Genomic DNA, 17542 nt, shown 5'->3' with positions numbered 1-17542 from the left:
CCCCGCAGAGGGAGCGCAGGGTCAGGAACCAGGTCCCCGTCTGCGGGAACGGGATTCGCAGCCTGGCCACTCGGGAGGTGGCACTGACCGTGAGGAGGAAGCCGGCCAGGGACTCTGAGGGGAGAAGGGAGGAGTCACTGTGGGGTCAGGACCTAAAGAACCCTCACCCTCCTGCCCCCAGTTCCCAGACGCCCTAGCCCATCCTTCCTCCATACCCACCCCCCTGCCCCCGACTTCCAGCCCCCACTCCTTCCCCGGTTCCTCACTCCACCTTTGGAACAAGTCATTGCTGCATCCCCCAGGCTCAAGGGCACCTCGTGAGTCAGGCATCCGAACACTGTCACATTTTCCTGGCGCAGGGAGCTCTGGGCAGGGCGGGTATAAAGATGAGGCGGCCACACCCTCTAAGTCCTCCCACCAGCACCCCCGCCAGACTCCTCCACCTCTTAACCCCTCCCCAGAAACCCCTCCAGGCCCTCACTGGACACCCCATTCCTGCAGGTGCTCTCCACACGGAAGCACCCTCCCCACCCCTCACCTCCTCGTTCTTACAACAGAAAAACGGAAACACCAGATCTTCCACAGCAGAGATCTTTCAAAGACTGATGAGAAGGCAAAGCCACTTCTGAGTCCTTTCTTTGGGAAGAATTGTTTAAATTCTGTCTAGGCAAGAGACAACACCCACTTTTTCAGTCCTATCTAGCTTGATGGGGGGAAGGGGAAGAGCACTGTTGCTGGATGTAGACACTAGTTGTAAACAAAGGTGATTGTAAGGTTCGTCAGTCATCTTCACATCTTCACCTGGGCCTTGAAGGCGGGAGGCATGTAAAGAAATGCACTCTTCCTCAGGTGAAATAATTCTAGGTACTGAGCAGTGGTAATAGAACGCCTACAGGATTAAATGCAGCAAGCTGGCTGGGATTAAAAGAAACTGGATATCCACAGGAGTAAAGGGAAAGGGTTGTCTACAAGAATAAAGGTAACAGGATGCCATAAGCTCACCTCATTCAAGAAGGATTTGAGGCAGCTTATTAAATACATGTAACAGGATAAAATAAATACATGAGGGAAATTTACAAATCTGTCCCTAGATGTGGGCCATATATTTGCTGACTTCCAAGCAACCAAAGCAAGGAAGGAAACGTGAGTTACCACATTTGTGAGTCCACAAGATAAAAGTTAGAGTCTCAGGAGAAGCACTGCACCCAAAAGGGTGGTTCTCAGTTAAATTCACATCAAAGAAGCACTGTGTGCTGCCCCACCTGCAAGAGTAAATTTCATACAACTTGTTCATAACTTCCCTCAATGCAAGCCCAGGGCTATATGCCAAAGTGTTTTTCAGCAAAAGCCATTCTGGTGGGAGCCAAAGAAAAAATGTTCTCTAGGTATGCAGTTCTCTGAGCCAAGTGTCCAGTTTTGATCCAAGGGAAAACATCAAAATACTTGAGGAAAAGATCAGAGTAGGTATGCCAATATACCTTTCAGAATAAATAGAACAGGCTGTCTGAGGTGTGCAGCAGTGTCATAGCATGCAGATGGCTGGAATGTAAGCAGATGCCTTTTAGAGAAAACAGACAAGAATGCAGAGAAAGACAGGGCAAAGCAGCAGGGGAGGTGGGCCTCTCCTCTCAGGATACTAAGGAAGAGTCAGTATGGGTGGGGCTGGTCTCTGACATAGGCTCTATAGTTTCAAGGTCAAATCAAGACTTCACTGTCATTGCCCAAAGGCATGGCGATAAGTAAACACAAAACATATACAGTCTTAGCCAGAACACAGAGAATTTGAGTATGAAAATAAGGAACATCTTGGGGTTGAAGAGTCAGCTCTGTCCTGACCAGGAGGATCACTAGAAAGTTCTGCGCCATGTCCCATAAAATACCACCTCAAGACACAGACCAGGTCTCAGGTGGGTGATAGGAAAATGATCCCTGCCCCAGAGCTGAGGGATAGTAAAGTTAAAAGGATTTTTGGCTGAGGGAACAGTAGATAAATAATTAGATCAACGCCAACCCAAGACAGTTGCCAATGGCCTGACAGAGGGTTCTGCCCTTGGCCCAGTCTTGTTCAGTGCTGAAAATAATGACTAAGAGGTTTAGAAGGCCAGCTTTTCAAGTGTGTGAATTACACAAAGCAGTGAAGATGCAAGGTCCAAACCAGTGTTAGGCAATGTCTCAAAGATGGACATAAATTCTTCCACTCAGGTTAAAAAGTGTGCTGCAAAAATATGAGATAGGTATTGGCAGCGGTTCACATGAACCAAGCTCAGGGCATGAAAATGTGCATGGTCCTTGGTTACAACTAGATAAACACATCAGTTAATGTGGATAAGGACTAGGAGGACATATACCAAAAAGCTAAGCAGTTGTGTTATGGAGGTGTCTTCCTCTATTTTCCAAAGCCTTTACATGTGATCCTATTATTTTTATAATAAAAAAGTATACAATTGTTTTGAAGCAAAAAAAGGAAGAAAAGGAAAAAGATCCAGAGGTCTTAGTCCACCACAAGCCTCAGGTGATCCCACAGTGTGAGGCAGCAGCTGAAAGAGGTAACTTGATCTCAGGCTGCACAAATGCTGCCTGCCACCCAGGTCAGACCACCTTGGATCACTTAGTTCAGAGGCATGATGACCAGAAGTATGACCAGAGGAGACAGCAGAGGATGAGAAGTCTAAGATGCTGAGGCTGTTCAACTTTGGCGAGGCTGAGAGGCATCCAAAGGGCTGTTAAAATTGGATAGGGATGCAACAAATGTACCACACCAATGCAAGACGTGAGTAATAGAGGACACTGTGTGGGGAAAGAGGGGAACTCTCTGTACTTTCCTCAATTTTCTGTAAGCCTAAAACTGCTCTGAAAAATGTCTATTAAAAAAAAAAAGGACGGGGTAGACTACTGGATATAGCTTCTGGGGCAAAACAAAGGTCAGTGGGTAAAAATCCATGGAGGCAGACTTTGATGGAATGCCAAGAATGCCTCTAGCAATCAGAGTGGCCTCAAGAGGTGGTGAGCTCCCCATCACAGGAGATATGCAAGAAAAAGTAAACACCTGCCATAGAGAGAGGCCCTTAGTGAGTGGCAGGTAAGCCTATAAAACTGGGAAAATCCAGACCGCTCAGCTGCCCTGACTGACCCAGCCCATGTGTAGTAAATACTCAGGGCATGTTTGTTGACCAGAATTGGGCTGAAGCATGGTCTCTAACCATGAAAGGTGAAAGCAACCTAGACAGGCTTTCTGGAGGAGGTAAGGGCCCCTTCACCCTGACACCTTCCCCTTCGGGTTCCCCCAAAGGGCGACCTCCCCGCTCTCCACAAATAGTACCACGTTGAGCTGGAGCTCCAGGCTGAGGACGCCTCCGCTGTCCAGCACTGGCAGCAGCCTCAGGGCAAACACGGCTGGGCGTTCAGGGGGGAGGGCCACGCTGGGGCCAAAGAAGACGTAGAAGTGGACGGAGAAGGTGTCCAGCTCATTGCGCAGCGTCGGGCGCACTGGCCAGCAGTGCTCAGGTGGGGATGTGGCCCCGGGCCCCTCGGCAGGGACCCCGAGGGATGACAGCTCTGGGGGCAGTGGCTGGTTGCCCAGTGACTGGGGCATGTTCATGGCAGCTCCGGGGACCAGGGCACGGGACAGGCTGGGCTGTGGGCACTCTGTGGGGCAGAGGAAATCAGAGCTGGGGCCTGCTGCCCTCACAGCCCTGCAGCCCCACCACACACCAGATCTAAGCCCCATAGGGTATAACAAAGGGTGGGGAGGCTAAGAACTGGAATCGAACGTCCCTTTGGCGTCTGGCATCTAAGGTCACAGGACCGGGTCCAGGGGCTCCCTAGTGGTCACAGCTAATGGAATGTCATGTTGGAGGGACTCAAGGTCATCTCTCCCGCCCCACGGGCAGTGAGGACACTGCTGAAACAGGTGATGGACCCTCTCACTGACTTGCAAGGGCTTTGGCAAGGACCATGTCCCAGAAGTCCTAGCTGTCCCCTGCCTACTCCAGGACACTGAGATTAAATCAAGGAGAGTAATGAGGTCCCTTAGTGAGCCCCAAGTCAGGTACCAAGAAAAGATCTGATGGTCTTCCAATGACTTGAAGCTCCAAGTGGGAGGGCTTTGGCGAGTAAAGGAGCCTGGGCTGGGCCGGGGAAGTCGTAGGCACGTGGCCGAGGACCAGTGAACACAGCCACTGTGCTTGCCTCCTCCCAGCCACAGAAGTCGGTACAAGCTGGGTGGCTGGTGCAGGTGTGGGGCTTCTGACCTTGCAACCGCACACACAGCTGGAAGCAGACGGTCCTGCCAGGGCCCCGGGATGGTGTCTCCACACGCACGTAGACCCAGTGCCCCCACGGGGGCAGTGCCAGCTCCAGCTGGCATACCGAGGCACCTCCACAGGCCACAGAGCTTGAATTGTGCAGGGGTGGGGCCTTGGGACGTAGGCGCAGCGTCAGGGGGCAGGCGGATGCCCCGCGGCCCCCCACGCACACCAGCTGCGCTGAAACCCTGTAAGTGAAGCTGGGCACAAAGACCCTGGGCAGAGGGGAGGTTGGAGGTGAGAAAAGACAGGGTACAGAGAGGTGAGAGGGACACAGGATGAGGGAGACACTGGGAAGAAGGGAGGAGTAGGGGACAGAAAAACTGGAGGCCTTTTCGGGTCTTCCCCTCTGGGCTGGGAGAGGGGGAGGCAGGGGGTGGGAGCCGCCCTGGGGCTCTGGGTAGCTCAGCAGTCCAGGCTGGCCAGAGGGAGAGGAAGATCAGCAGGTAGGCTAAGGCCGGGGAAGGAACATGGGAAGGGCCCAGTGTGGGGCAGTATTTGACTTACTTGTACAGGGCTGAGCGATTGTGGAGGGAGAGGGTCTGCTCAGAGGGTCGCCCAGGCACCAGCACAGCCACGTCCAACAAACGCCGGACAATCAGCTGCGGCTGAAGGAGGTACTGACACTCATCCTGGAGACCCTGAGACACAAGCAGGGGTGGCAGGAGGGGAGACAGCAAGGAGCTACTAAAAGGCGGCGAACAGCCCGCTGAGGCGGAGGACAAACCTCCTCTGGCCCTCCTGCTTCTGGGGCTATGACCGCAGTCCTCTAAGCTCTGGGTCCCTCCTAGGTCTGCAGGATCTGCTGGGATCCTCAGCATTGGCTGAGGTTTAGGGACTCAAAACTGGGCCCCTCCTGACAGTCAGGCCTTCCCTTCCCCTCCTCCAGTAACCTCTCCTCCTGAGCATTCCTGGACAGCCCCTCAAGGTAATTTCAAACCACCTCATTCCCCCACCAAGCCCTCAGGAACACTGGGCACTAGAAAGCCCCTTAAAGGCTTCCAGTCCAAACCTCCCCGCTTCCCCCAACCGAATCTTTAATTTCCTTTATTCTCCACCTGCCCCTCCCAAGTGCTTGTCCAGCCTCTGCTTTAATACCCCCAGGGAAGAGCCACTCTGCCTCCCAGGGGACCTCCAGACTACAGGTAACTTGAGAAAAGGAACCTGGTCTTATTTTGTTCCCCCAGACACAGAGCCTAAAGTAAAGTGCACCCCTCACAGATGAATGTTTGCTGAATAAATGAATGAATAAGCGAATCAACCCAGCTGGGGGCAGCTCTGACCTGTATGAAGCCAAAGCCTATCTTCTGTCCCCCGACCACCGCTCTGCCTCAGGGGCCCACAGATACATCTGCTCCTTCTGCCTCAGTCTGGGTTTCCTCTGCCACTGGAGGAGAACCGTCACATCTCCCCGAGCTACTCTCCTGGATAAAATCCCTAACACTTCTCTACTTGGGGGGACACCACTCTGGCCCTGCAGCATCTCCAGTGAGGATGGGCCCATTAATTCCGGCTCCTCTTCTGTGGCATTTGCAGCTCTCTGGGCCCTCGATCCTAGCAGTTCAGGGGAGGGTGGCTCCTGATTAGGCTTCTCTCATCTTCTGGACAAACGGTCTTATGCTGGCCCAATAAACTAGAGGCCACTGTTCACTTATGTGGTTGTTCTGACCGAGACATACCATTAGCCTTGACCTGGGACAAGAATTCCAGGCTTTGACATCCCACTGAGTTCCACGCCACGGAAAAAGCCAGCCAAGGCTTGTTTGCTGACTTTTGTTTTGTTTTGTTTTGTCTGTTTGTTTGTTTGCTGACTTCTAGCAAAGCTCCACAAGGTTGGAAGGGGGACTTGATGGATGCCAGGCTGGAATATCTCCTTACCCTCTGCCTGGAATTTTTCTGTACCTTTTGCATCACTGCACCCCCAATACCTAGCACACCACCTGGCACATACTAGGTGATAGAAAATATCTGTTGAGTTAAAGAACAGGTGTCAAAAAGAGGTCCCTTCAGAGAGCTCCTGAACCCACCTCGTTGCTCAGAGACCTCCATCTCTGATATCCAAAGCAGATGTCCCTCATCTTTTGTGTCAAGCCCTAAGGACCAGAAATACTCTCACAAGTTATTTCATCAACCCCACTTCCTAACGTAGGAATCACCACCACAATAACCTTGTGGTGAATAAGCCCTAAGTGTGGGGACTCACACTCGGGAGACGGCCCCCGTCCTTACTATACAGTCCAGAGGGAAGAAACACTTTCTTCCACATTTTGCTTGCTGTTGCCCTAACTAAAAGATCAGTGGACATGACCTCTCTATTTAAGATGTGCTCCTTCCTTAAACTGTATAATGTGCATGTCTAACACCTCCCTATTGTGCACGGGAGCATTCAGTCAGTGGAGACCAGGGAAGGTGCAGCAGGGACCTTCATCCCGTAATGGAACCACAGAAAGGGCAGCAGAAGTCAGGTCCTCAAGAGCTGCCAAGGCAGAAGCCAAGTGAGAAAATCCAAACTCAGTCAACGTCTGTGCTCTTGGAAGCAACAGAACCAAAGCAAGGGACCAGGGGACCAGGAGGGCCAAAAGTGAGAAGTGGAGTGAGAAGCAGTCTGAAAGAAGCTGGAGTGGAAGGCCTTAGATTGATTCCTAGACTGTCCTAGTATAGGTGGGCTGAGTTTCTTTAGTAAGGCCTGAGCCTCTGGGTGAGGCCTGCAGACTGAAGATGCCCAAAGATCTTGGCCTTCTCTGTGGGAATACTCCAGCACTTGGCACAGCCCCGGCCCACAGTTAGCTAGCACCAATCAACATGGAAGTAGATGAGCACTGGAGAGACGGCAGGGGGCAAGAGTGGAAGCAGGGAGACCACTTAGGAGATTACTGTTTTGGCCCAGCAGACAGCTAAGGGAAGGTGTGCTAAGAGCGGAAACAGAAGTAGATGCATCCAGGGCATCCTTTAGAAGTAGAGTCAACAATACTTTTTCTTTATGGATTAGCTGTGGGGAAATAAGGGAAAAAGAAGAATCAAGTATGACACCTAAATTTGGGGCTTGAGCAACTGGTGAATGGCAGTGCCATTTACTGAGAAGAAGATTAGAGAACAAAGAGGCTTAGACTGGGAGAAGTGAAATAGGAATTAAAGAGATTTTGACTTGAGGCTTTGTTTGGATATGTACTTGCTAAATTTGAGACTGGTCTTAGACATCCAATCAGAGATGTCAAGGAAGCCACTGGATATAAAGTCTGAGATTCAAAGAAATTTGAACTCACTTAATACACCTGGAAGACATGAACTTATAGGTGGTATTTAAAACTGTTGTGCTGGAGACACCTAGCAAGAGAATGAAGAAATAAAAAGGAGTTGTCCCAGGACCAAGCTTTGGGGTACCACACGTGAAGAGATCAAGCAGAGGAGAAGCCAGGAAAGGAGACAGAGGAGTGGGCAGTGGGCAGGAGGAAAACTGGACAGTTCTGTAAAGTCACAAAGGACAAGCGGAGAAAATGTTTCAAGAAGGAAAGAGTAATATAAGGAACTAGGTAACAGCTAGTTACTAGTCAGCTCTGGAGAGGAAACGTGGGGACTGAAAGGGGACAAAGGGAAGAGGAAGACTTACTTTTCACTGTATGCCTTTTGTACCTTTCGAATGTTGTACCAGGTGCATATATTACCTATTTGAAATACAAATAAAATAATTTAGAAGGAGGAAGAAGAACAGAAGGAAGACTGTTAGCAGATCTGAACCACTTCAGTTGAGATACTGAGCCACACTTGGTCCTAGCGGGTGGATTCAACTGAATCCTTTCTTCTGTACAATCTGCTCCTTTTCTTTCCTTATTGTTGTTTTCATTCTTTTATCTGCTTTCACTTACTTTCAAATCTTGGAGCTGGGGAGAGGAAGCATTCAAGGAGAACTGTGCCCCAGATATTTGGAGAACTTCCCCTAATAAGCCATTTGGGTGCCAGATGTTACCCGCAAGCCAAAGGGCAGCCCTTCAGGGCAGACTGGCAGCTGGACACCACAGGAGGAACACATGCGCCACACAGGAAAGGTAAGGAGATAGAGGGCACAGGTCAAGACAGAAGTGGCTGACAGAAAGAAGGAGAAAAGGAAAGGAGGAGAAATGAGATCAGCTTTGGAAACATGAGTTTGAGAAGATGGCAGAAGGGCAACAAAAATTTGCCCCGCCCCCACCATGTGCCAGGCTCTGTGCTGGGCGCTAGGAATATAGTAGTGAATAATACAGAGGCCAGCAGAAGTGTGGGACCACAGCCCAGGAGAGTGGCCTGGACCAGATTAGTCACTTCCCTTTTACAACCTCTTAAGGCTCCCTATCACTCTCGGGATAAAGTTCAAACTTCTAGGCCCTTCCTGATCTGGCCTCTGTTCACCCCTCCAGCTCCCTCACTCACCCCAACACCTGCCCCACACTGAACCACTTCAGTTCTCCCTTCTAAGCTTTAGCCCATGCTACTCCCACCACCTGGAATACCCTTCCCTGCTTTCTCAACAACAGGTCTCACTTCCTAACAGTTTCCTAAAACCAACTCCCCACCACACTACCAAGCTGAGTTATCCACCTCTCCTTTGTCCTCTTAAAATACCTCCTGTATCTCACTAGTATACATCTTATTTATCTGTGTCCCTAGCACCCAACCCAAGGCCTGGGACAAAGCAGGTGCTCAAAGACTAAGGTCTAAAGGGAGGCCTGAACTCGTCCCCAAAGCTGAGGAACAGTGCTGCCTTCTTACGCTGGGGCCGTTCAGTCCCCACCCAAGGATATCCCTGAACCCACAATAACTTCCTGTGTTGGCCAAGCCTTATGGGAAGTCAGGACGATGGGACGAGGACGAGGCAAGCAGAGAAGACGGAGCCCTGGAGGAATGCTCTGGACAACCCAGCCATAGGCTTGATTCTAGGCAATTAACCAGAGAACTTAAGAAGCCCTACAGGCCCATGTAAGATTCCAGAAGATAATCAAATTCTTAGAGGAAACACAAAGAAGATCTTACCCCCCAACCTCTAGAACAGGCCTGACTGGAGAGCTCCATCTCTCATGAGGTCCACACACGGCTGCCAGTCACAGGGTAACTGTACCCTCTTCTCTCTAATCTCACCACACCCCAGGGATCTCTACGGGGTAGGGCTCCAGCTTGCAGTGCCAAGTTCCCCAGGCCCCACCCACTATATCTAGATACAAACGGGCACGTCAAGCCTGGTTCTGACCTCTCCTAACTAGGCTTCAGCTCCCATAATCCCAGCCCAGGCCTAGGCACCAGATTCCTCCTGCTCAGTCAGAAAGGTTGTTGGATAACTACAGCAGGGCTTCAGAAAGATTTTCTCTTCTCACAAAGAGAGTCAAGAATCAGAGCTGGGACCAGGAACAGGCTCTTTGGGATTTGGCCAAAGACCTAAGAAGACATTCCTCCTAATAGAAGAACACTTGGTTCGGATGGGAGTCAAGAACCTAGAACCCAGAGCCACTTCTGGGCAAGTTCACAACATGCTCTCACCCAGAGGGCTCCCAGGCCTGCAGAGGAGGTTCTCCCGTACATCACTCTCAGGAAAAACTGGCCTATCAATGAGGCCTCGAGATGCTCCCTCAGCCTGAGTTCCCATCTCTGACAACAGCAGTGCCCATACACTTGTCCCTGTGTAATTCTTAGCTCATTCAAAAGCATTATAACACCTCTGAACGCTGGGCCTCAGCAGGAGGAGGAGAGGGGAGTCTGACACAGTCTGGGGCCCCTGCCCTCAAGGAACTCACCCTGGAGAGAGATGGCCAGGTCAAATCCTCACCTGGCTGGGAATTTCTGCCTCTCCCAATTCTCAGTGGCCAAACCCTACTCACTTTCTTGTTCTTCATGTCCTGTTCTTTAAATCCTGCTCAGCTCACGCTTGGCCCTTTGCCGTTACCACTGACCCCACACCCGTGGCCATCCCACTCTGACATGGCCACCACATCCCACCCCCCTTCCCACCAGTGGACAGGAGCAAGAAACCTTCAGGTCCTCTCACAGTAATGAAGAGGTCTAGCCTGCCCAGTGCCTGGGAGTGGCAGGAAAACTCTGCAGCATTTCCTTCCCCTCCAAACCAGAATGGAGAAGCAGCCTGACCTCAACCCTACAACACTGGAGACTTTAACAAACTCTGCTCTATGAAATCACTGCCGATGTTAGGGGAAAGAGCGTCAACAATCAGGTTGGATGCCAGGCGCCCAAAGCCGCTTCTTAACAGGAAGGGGCTTCCCTGCCCCCGAGTATTCTCTTAACATCTTCCATAAGGTGTCAGGAGCTAAAATTATGATAGAAGAGGAACGTATACTCCCAAATGGACTAACGACTGGGCTAAAGCCTACAAGAGTCTGCGGGGCTATCACCAACCAAGACGTAGAACAAGACTAGTCTTGACCCACCAGGTGACCTGCTGACCTCTAGCTATGCCCCACGCCAGCCACCCTTATGCTGTTGCCCACCCTGGCACAAGGCTGGTGTGCCAGGTAGCCCAGAGATGGAGAAGCAGCCCTGGCCCCTCCTACCCTGGACAGTATCAACCCACCTTGACAGAGATGTGGCCGTGGGTCCGGGGCAGGTGGGCAGCCAAGAACCAGTCCCCAGGTAAGGGGCTGCTGACGTTAAAGATGCCAGAGGTGCGGTTGGGCAGTGTCCAGCTGAGAGTCAGTGAGAAAACCCCAGGCACAGCCGTATCCCCTGGGAAGTGTGTGTGCAGGGGATTGATGACAGGGGGTGCCCCAGAACGGAAATACCTGGGGGACCAGAATGAAGAGAAGAGGAAAGCAGGCAATGCGGTGGGACATGGAAAACGGGGGAAAGAAAGGAGAACTGTCATTTATCGCCAGTAAAACAAGTGGATTCCCTATACCGACCCACACAACAAAGTGGTTCCAGGTCAGGGGTCAGAACATAAGGGGCAAAAGATCAGCTCGGGCGCTCAAACAGTCATACAGTAGCCAGGAATGGTCAGGAGACAGAGGTCTTGGCCCTCAGCCAGTCACACTTCAATCCGGACAAGGGTCAGGGGTCAGGGTCAGGAGGTCAGCTGACCTCCTGAACTCGCATTTTCATTTGGAAAGTGGCCTGGGGTTGGAAGCGGGGGTCAGGAGGTTAACTCAGACGCTCACACAGTCACGCTCTGGTCTGGGCAGTGGTCCCCAAAGGTTCCCCCCTGCTCTTTGAAGATGATGAGGTTCCACACGGCCAGGAATGTGTCTTCGGGAACATGGAAGTGGAAGAGCTCGGTGCTGGCGAAGGAGCGGAAGGGACTCAGCTTGCGGGGTGAGCAGGTGGAGTAGTCAGTCAGGAAGAGGCCTCCTGGGGAGCAGGCGGAAGAGAAAGAAGCAAAGTAGGACAGGCCATTCCCAGCAAGCCCCAGGCACACCAAGCTGCCTCACCCACAGCACCGACTCAGCAAAGGTTCTCCTCTGCCCGGGAACTGGGTCTCATGCTGCCCTCGCCATCATTTGCTTTCAACCTTACAGTGACCTTGGGAAAAATGACCTCTCTTTACAGATAAAGAAACTGAAGCTTAACGCTAGACCAAACTGAGGATTCAAACCTTGATCTGTCTAAATGCAAAACCAGGACCCTCTTGAGGACCCCACAGCTGCCCCTCACTTAGGAGCCATTGTTCTCCTCTTACCAAGCCTAACAAAACAGCTGTGGATGGTGCACACGCGTGCGTGCGTGTACGCGCGTGTTTGTGTGCGTGCGTGTGTGTGTGTGTGTGTGTGTGTGTGTGTGTGCTGGCATGGACTCTTAGGCTACTGAGCAGCCTGGAACTCCACCTGTGGGCTTGGGAGTCAGCATGGAACTGTGAAACTGCCTTGTTTATTTTCTTCCCCTTTCTGTTCCCCTGTGGTCAGGAGCAATAAAAACTCTCAGAAGCTTCACAAGAGCTGTCTGTATACTGGCTCAGGGCGGCAGAGGGGAGGGGAAAATGTGGTGAGGCTGCAAGGGGCCTGCTTGGGTGGCAGAGGCAAGGACAGGAGCTGGCAGGCCACCACAAGAGCCCCAGGGAGAGGAGGAAAGGAGAGCCAGCAGGGCCTCTGGGATTCAGAAGGAGGGGCTGGGGGCGCTTCCTGGAGGGAGGCCCAGTGAGGCAGTCAACTGGTAAGCCAGTGGAATCTCAAACTACCTGGGAATATTCATATCCAGACGAGGCTGGGGTGGGAGGTGGGGAGAAAGTGGCCCTCTGTAGCCGAAATGCCAAGATACCTGATCATGGCTGTTAGGAGCAGAGCCCAGTGAGCAGGAAAGTCTGGTGTAAAGCAGCTACCAAGCAAACGCATAGGGACCAGGACTGCTGTAACAACGCAAAGAACCCAGAGGCTCAGCTGGATAGAAGGGGGCCCCAAATGACAGGCAAAGCTCTGGGGAATCTGTTTTGGAGACTTAAGACCAGCCCCAGCGAAGCCCAGAAGGATGCCCCCAGGACAGATGAGAAGGTTGGGAACTCAAGCAGCTTCAGGACAAGAGTAGGGGCAGTGGGTAGGGGAGACCTTGAAGTAGAGTTTTCAGCCCAGTGGGAAATACCCACAGGCCTTGCCTATTCTGACAGTTTCCCCCTCTGCAGATGGGAGATGTAACTCCAAAAATGAGGCATTTGAAATAACAGAGAAAGAAGCATCTGGAAAAGGAGGCTGCTGAAGGAGGGAACACAGATCAAGGTTGGCCCTACTGAACTTCAGCAACCTTGAGTCACCCTGCAGAGAGCCGTCCTATATAGGTGGAGGTCACTAGCCCTAGACTGGCCTGTGCTCTTCAAAAGCCACGGTTATACCCAAGGACTAGCCTGTGCAGTTCAGGCCACATGGTCACTCTCAACAAGGAAGACCTGCCACCTTGCAAGCTGAGCACTGCTCAGGAACCAGAGAGGCTCACAGAGCAGCACTCACAGGGCAGTGGTGATGTATCAGAGAGGGATGAAGGGAAATGAACCAAGAGATGGGGAAGAAAGGTTTCCTAGGAGCCCTGGCTGTGACAACTGGGAGGCAGAAAGCTAAGAGCTGAATGGCCTGGATACTATTGTTACAGGGAAGCAGAGCACTGGAGCACCCCCTGCTGGAATTAGGGAAGGGCTCCTCCTCCTCAAAGCTGGTACCAGGTATGGGTCATCAGATGGGTCATTGCTACTGTTAGAAGAAATGCTGGCCAGGCCCCCAGTGCAGATTCTCAGAGAGCTGGTGATGAAAGCAGCTAATGACCTTTAGGAAACAATAGACAGACGTGCACAAAGAGCCCTGTGATTAAAGGAACATGGCATGGCCTGGAGAACTGGGGGACTAGTTAAGCCACCCTGAAGTGGCTAGGGGCTACAGAGGTCACAGAATAGCCTGGTGGGAAAATGGAGTAAAAAGAAGCTGGGGATGCTGGGAGGAGCCTAGAGGGCAGATGTTTGAGAAAGCGTCCACAGCCCCATTCACTCCAAGCTTTGGTTTTGGGTTTCACCAGGACCTACAGAGCTGTGTCCCAGAGGAAGCACAAGTAAGGCCCTAACCAAGCTCAGATGAACCTGCCTTGGATGTGCCAGTGCTTCCAGATGAGGCTAGAGTGATTCTCCATCACCACCTGAAACACACACACACACACACACACACACACGCACGCACGCACGCACGCATACACACGGGCTGAGGCTGGCCCTTCTAGTGACAGCACTCAGTAGAGCAAAAGGCTATTTCCTGTAACGGCAAGGCATGCCTGGGTTATGCAACTGCAGTCAGACAAGCCCAAGGAAAAGATCCAAGGATTTGTTGAGACCGACTGTGCCATCATGGTCCTGTGACAGTGCTAGTCTCTCATCACCACCAGGTCACAGAGCACCCCTGCAGGTAAGTGACTAGTAACAGCACTCAGGGCAGCCCTGCCTGCTGTGGGACCTAGTCAGTGCTCATTTCCACCTTCATTATAATCCTTCCAAAGCACCTGAAACTGCTTCTGGGCAATCATGCTTTAATCCACATCTTTCAACTTTCTACAGCTCTGTGGCTGTCAATCACCCTCCTCTCTTAGTCATCCCAGTGTCTACTCAATGGGCTCATGAACAAAGATGCTGGGGTGGCAGGGATAGAAGCTATGAATTGGACTTGACAGAATGGACTCCCCCTCACCCAAACTGAAAAACTGACCTGCCTTCTGCCTCTGCTGAGTGCCCGATCTGCCAGCAGCAGTAATCAACACTGAGCAGTAACCAACACTGAGCCCCTCAAGGAATCTGGCTGGGGGCAGATGGATTACTCATGTATGTTGTGGGAGGCACCCAACACTGCCTCCAACCGGGAACTATCCACTTGGAGGTGACACTTCAGTGATCTGTCTGCAGGAGGGGCAAGAAGAGCTAAAGAGGAACATGCATGGGCCGCATGTACCTCCCCCTCACACAGTAACATAGGCACTAAGGACACACAGGCTTACATGCACACAACAGACACGCACCTACACTTACCAACACACAAGCATATACACACTGCACATGCCCAGCATTCCCACAGATCCCTCAGGTACACACACAGACACATAAGTGCCCAGATACCAGTGTGCATCCACATAGAGCTTGTACATCTCTGCAGGAGCAGTGACCTTTGGTGTGCATTGATTTCCTCAAGCTTGTACACTGAACCAGGGCCCCAGAGCTCACTGAAACGCAGCCCCTCCACCCCCAGCTGCTCTGCTACTTGTTATTGCCAAAGACTTCCTCAGGCACATCCCCATCACCTCTAGAGTGCCACCCGCCAGAGATGGCTGGGGGTTGGGGCCATGAAGACTCTTTATTATGGGGCCATCTTTACAGCACATATCCTATGGCCAGGACCCCCTCATCCTCCCACATTCCACCCATTAGGAAGTTGGGTATCTCCCTCTCCTATCCGAGTCACTTCCTCACTGGATGGTGGCCCTGGGCTGACAACTGACAAGTAAGGATGGTTTGTGGATGAAGCCCCCTTGTGGGAAGACAGGGGAGAGGACAGGTTGTGCTTTGAGCCTTTCTGCACTTGGATCTGTTTTCCTATTGGGCATATATTGCAATGAAAAAAAAAAAAAAACAGAAACAAAACCAAAAAACACCAGTATAGGATAAGAATGAGGAAATCTTTTTCTAGCCCCACACTGCCACTGACAAGCTGTATGATCTTGGGCAAATTGATCTCTTGCTGAGCCTCAGTTTCCCCAACTGTAAAAGTCTCTGAGTTTCAACCCTGCTTTAAAAGTGTCAGGAATTATTCCTAAGCAAATCAAGCTTATTTGGAATGAAACTCGTTATAAGAAGAAAACTCATTATAATGGCAACTAACCCATGTCCATGTTTTTTTCTTATTTGCTACATGTTATTTTCAAAACTGCTTCTTAACCCTGTGCCCAGTTCCTCAAAGGTTTAGGCCAGATCTTCCCACACTGGACTAGAGGCTCTCTGCTGGGGGACTATGTCTCCCCCACCAAACTTCATGAGCAGGTGCAAAGCACTCAAGACTTTCTTGGAAAAGCAAGAGTCAGAGTGGAGTCCGGATGGACCCCAAGAAAGGAAACCTTGCAGTCTCTGTCAGCCACCTGCTGAGCCTCAAGCCCACAGCTACCACTCTTCTAACCCTGCCAATTCCTCTCAATTATGCAAGACTTCTTATTTCTCTGCACTTCTTCCCCAGTGATCTAGTTGCCCAGGTCCCACCTCTCCTGAATCCCTCCAGTCCACCCCTCCCTGCCAGAACCCCATCCCTGCCTCGGTCTTTCCTGCTTCTGCACTCACCAGCCCCTGGGCCAAGGACGGACAACAGCAACAGCAGCAGTAAGGCTGACGGCAGCTGGAGCCCAGACCTGAGTCGAGGCTGGGAGAGGGGCAGGGTATGAAAGAAAGGGCTGGGTAGTGGGAGAGACCTGGGTAAACACAGAGATGAGGGCAAAGACTGGGATAAAGAGCTGGGCTGGGCTGGGCACTGGGACTTATGCAAGGGTAGGGGATGTGATGGAAGAAGAGACTGTGATGGGGACTGGAGGAGGGGCAGGGGTTGGGCCCCCGGCTTAAGCAAATTTCGAGAACGGGTCTGGGACAAGGGCTGGGCTGGGATTTGGGAAAGGAGGTGAAACAGGGGCAGGCGCTGGGATGGGGGCCAGGCCAGGGACTGGAGTGGGGGCCTGAGCTGGGACCCGGATCTGGGCATGCGCTGGGACCCAGGCCGTAGCTGGAACCTATGTGGAAAACGGGGCGAGGGCGGGGTCGGGGGCCAAGGCCCGAATCTGGATAGGAAAAGGGGCCGGGACAAGGACTGGGCCATGGCCCGGGGCAGGGGCGGGGCCGGACAGGCCAGCGCGGGCGCTCGCAGAGCTGACCCGCGGCTCCGCTCCCACCCCCGGGGGGTGACCTCCGGTGTCCTCGCGGGCCCGGGGCCGGGGTCAAGCCTGCTGGGGCCAGGCCGGGGACCTGGGTAGGAGTTCAGGTCTGGGCGACTCCGGGCTGCGCTGGACGGGCGATAACCAGGCCCCGCGGCGGCGGCCTCAGCCCGACGTCGTATGACGCTCCGCCCCCCGATTAGTTCGATTGGTCCTTCTCACTAAAGCCCGCCCCCGGCCCTATTCTATTGGTCCCTAACTTGGCCCTGCTGGGCTCGACGACAGACTCCGCCCCAGCTCCAGCTACCAGAGTCCCCGCCTTTCTCTCCCCAACCGCGGAGCCCAGATGCGCCCATCAGATTCTCACAGCCCCCACTGACCACCCCACAGACATCTCATAGGAACCCTACAGAGACCTTCATAAACCCAGACACCCACGGCCGTCCCCTCAGATATCTGCAGACCCTACCCAGAGACCCTCACAGAGTCTTACAAAGATCCCGCAAAACCGCTCACAGAGATCCGGCAAAACCCCATTAAAAGAAGTGACCCGGGATTCCCTGGTGGCGCAGTGGTTGAGAGTCCGCCTGCCGATGCAGGGGACGCGGGTTCGTGCCCCGGTCTGGGAAGATCCCACATGCCGCGGAGCGGCTAGGCCCGTGAGCCATGGCTGCTGAGCCTGCGCGTCCGGAGCCTGTACTCCGCAACGGGAGAGGCCACAACAGTGAGAGGCCCGCGTACCGCAAAAAAAAAAAAAAGTGACCCTCTAGGTTTGTCCCCTCCGGGTCAAATGCAGACCCCTCAGGAGACCTCACTCACCGAGGAGGTGACCAGACTGCTGTTGCCACGGAGACTACTAGGCGTTCCGGTTGCCCTGGTGACGGATCCTCCACTCCCGGCCAGGG

The 17542-nt window shown here is 52.6% G+C and overlaps 1 protein-coding gene across 1 annotated transcript in view; it reads right to left on the bottom strand.

Annotated features, from left to right (window-relative positions):
- TMEM8B (transmembrane protein 8B) overlaps positions 1–16771 on the bottom strand; it is a 27028-nt gene extending 10257 nt beyond the window's left edge. The window contains exons 1-8 of the mRNA XM_029202636.1: positions 16057–16771; positions 11438–11627; positions 10855–11062; positions 4812–4945; positions 4251–4519; positions 3320–3645; positions 272–365; positions 1–114 (exon numbers count right to left, since the gene is read on the bottom strand). Of these exons, the coding sequence (XP_029058469.1) occupies positions 1–114; positions 272–365; positions 3320–3645; positions 4251–4519; positions 4812–4945; positions 10855–11062; positions 11438–11627; positions 16057–16582 (1861 nt within the window). The 5' untranslated portion in view covers positions 16583–16771. The remainder of the gene's footprint in view (positions 115–271; positions 366–3319; positions 3646–4250; positions 4520–4811; positions 4946–10854; positions 11063–11437; positions 11628–16056) is intronic.
- Positions 16772–17542: the final 771 nt, after the last annotated feature.

This window comes from Monodon monoceros, unplaced genomic scaffold (assembly GCF_005190385.1).
Source record: "Monodon monoceros isolate NGI ecotype Baffin Bay Population unplaced genomic scaffold, NGI_Narwhal_1 Super_Scaffold_5, whole genome shotgun sequence".
Classification (NCBI taxonomy): domain Eukaryota; kingdom Metazoa; phylum Chordata; class Mammalia; order Artiodactyla; family Monodontidae; genus Monodon; species Monodon monoceros.
This window is presented reverse-complemented; position numbering and strand designations above follow the sequence as displayed.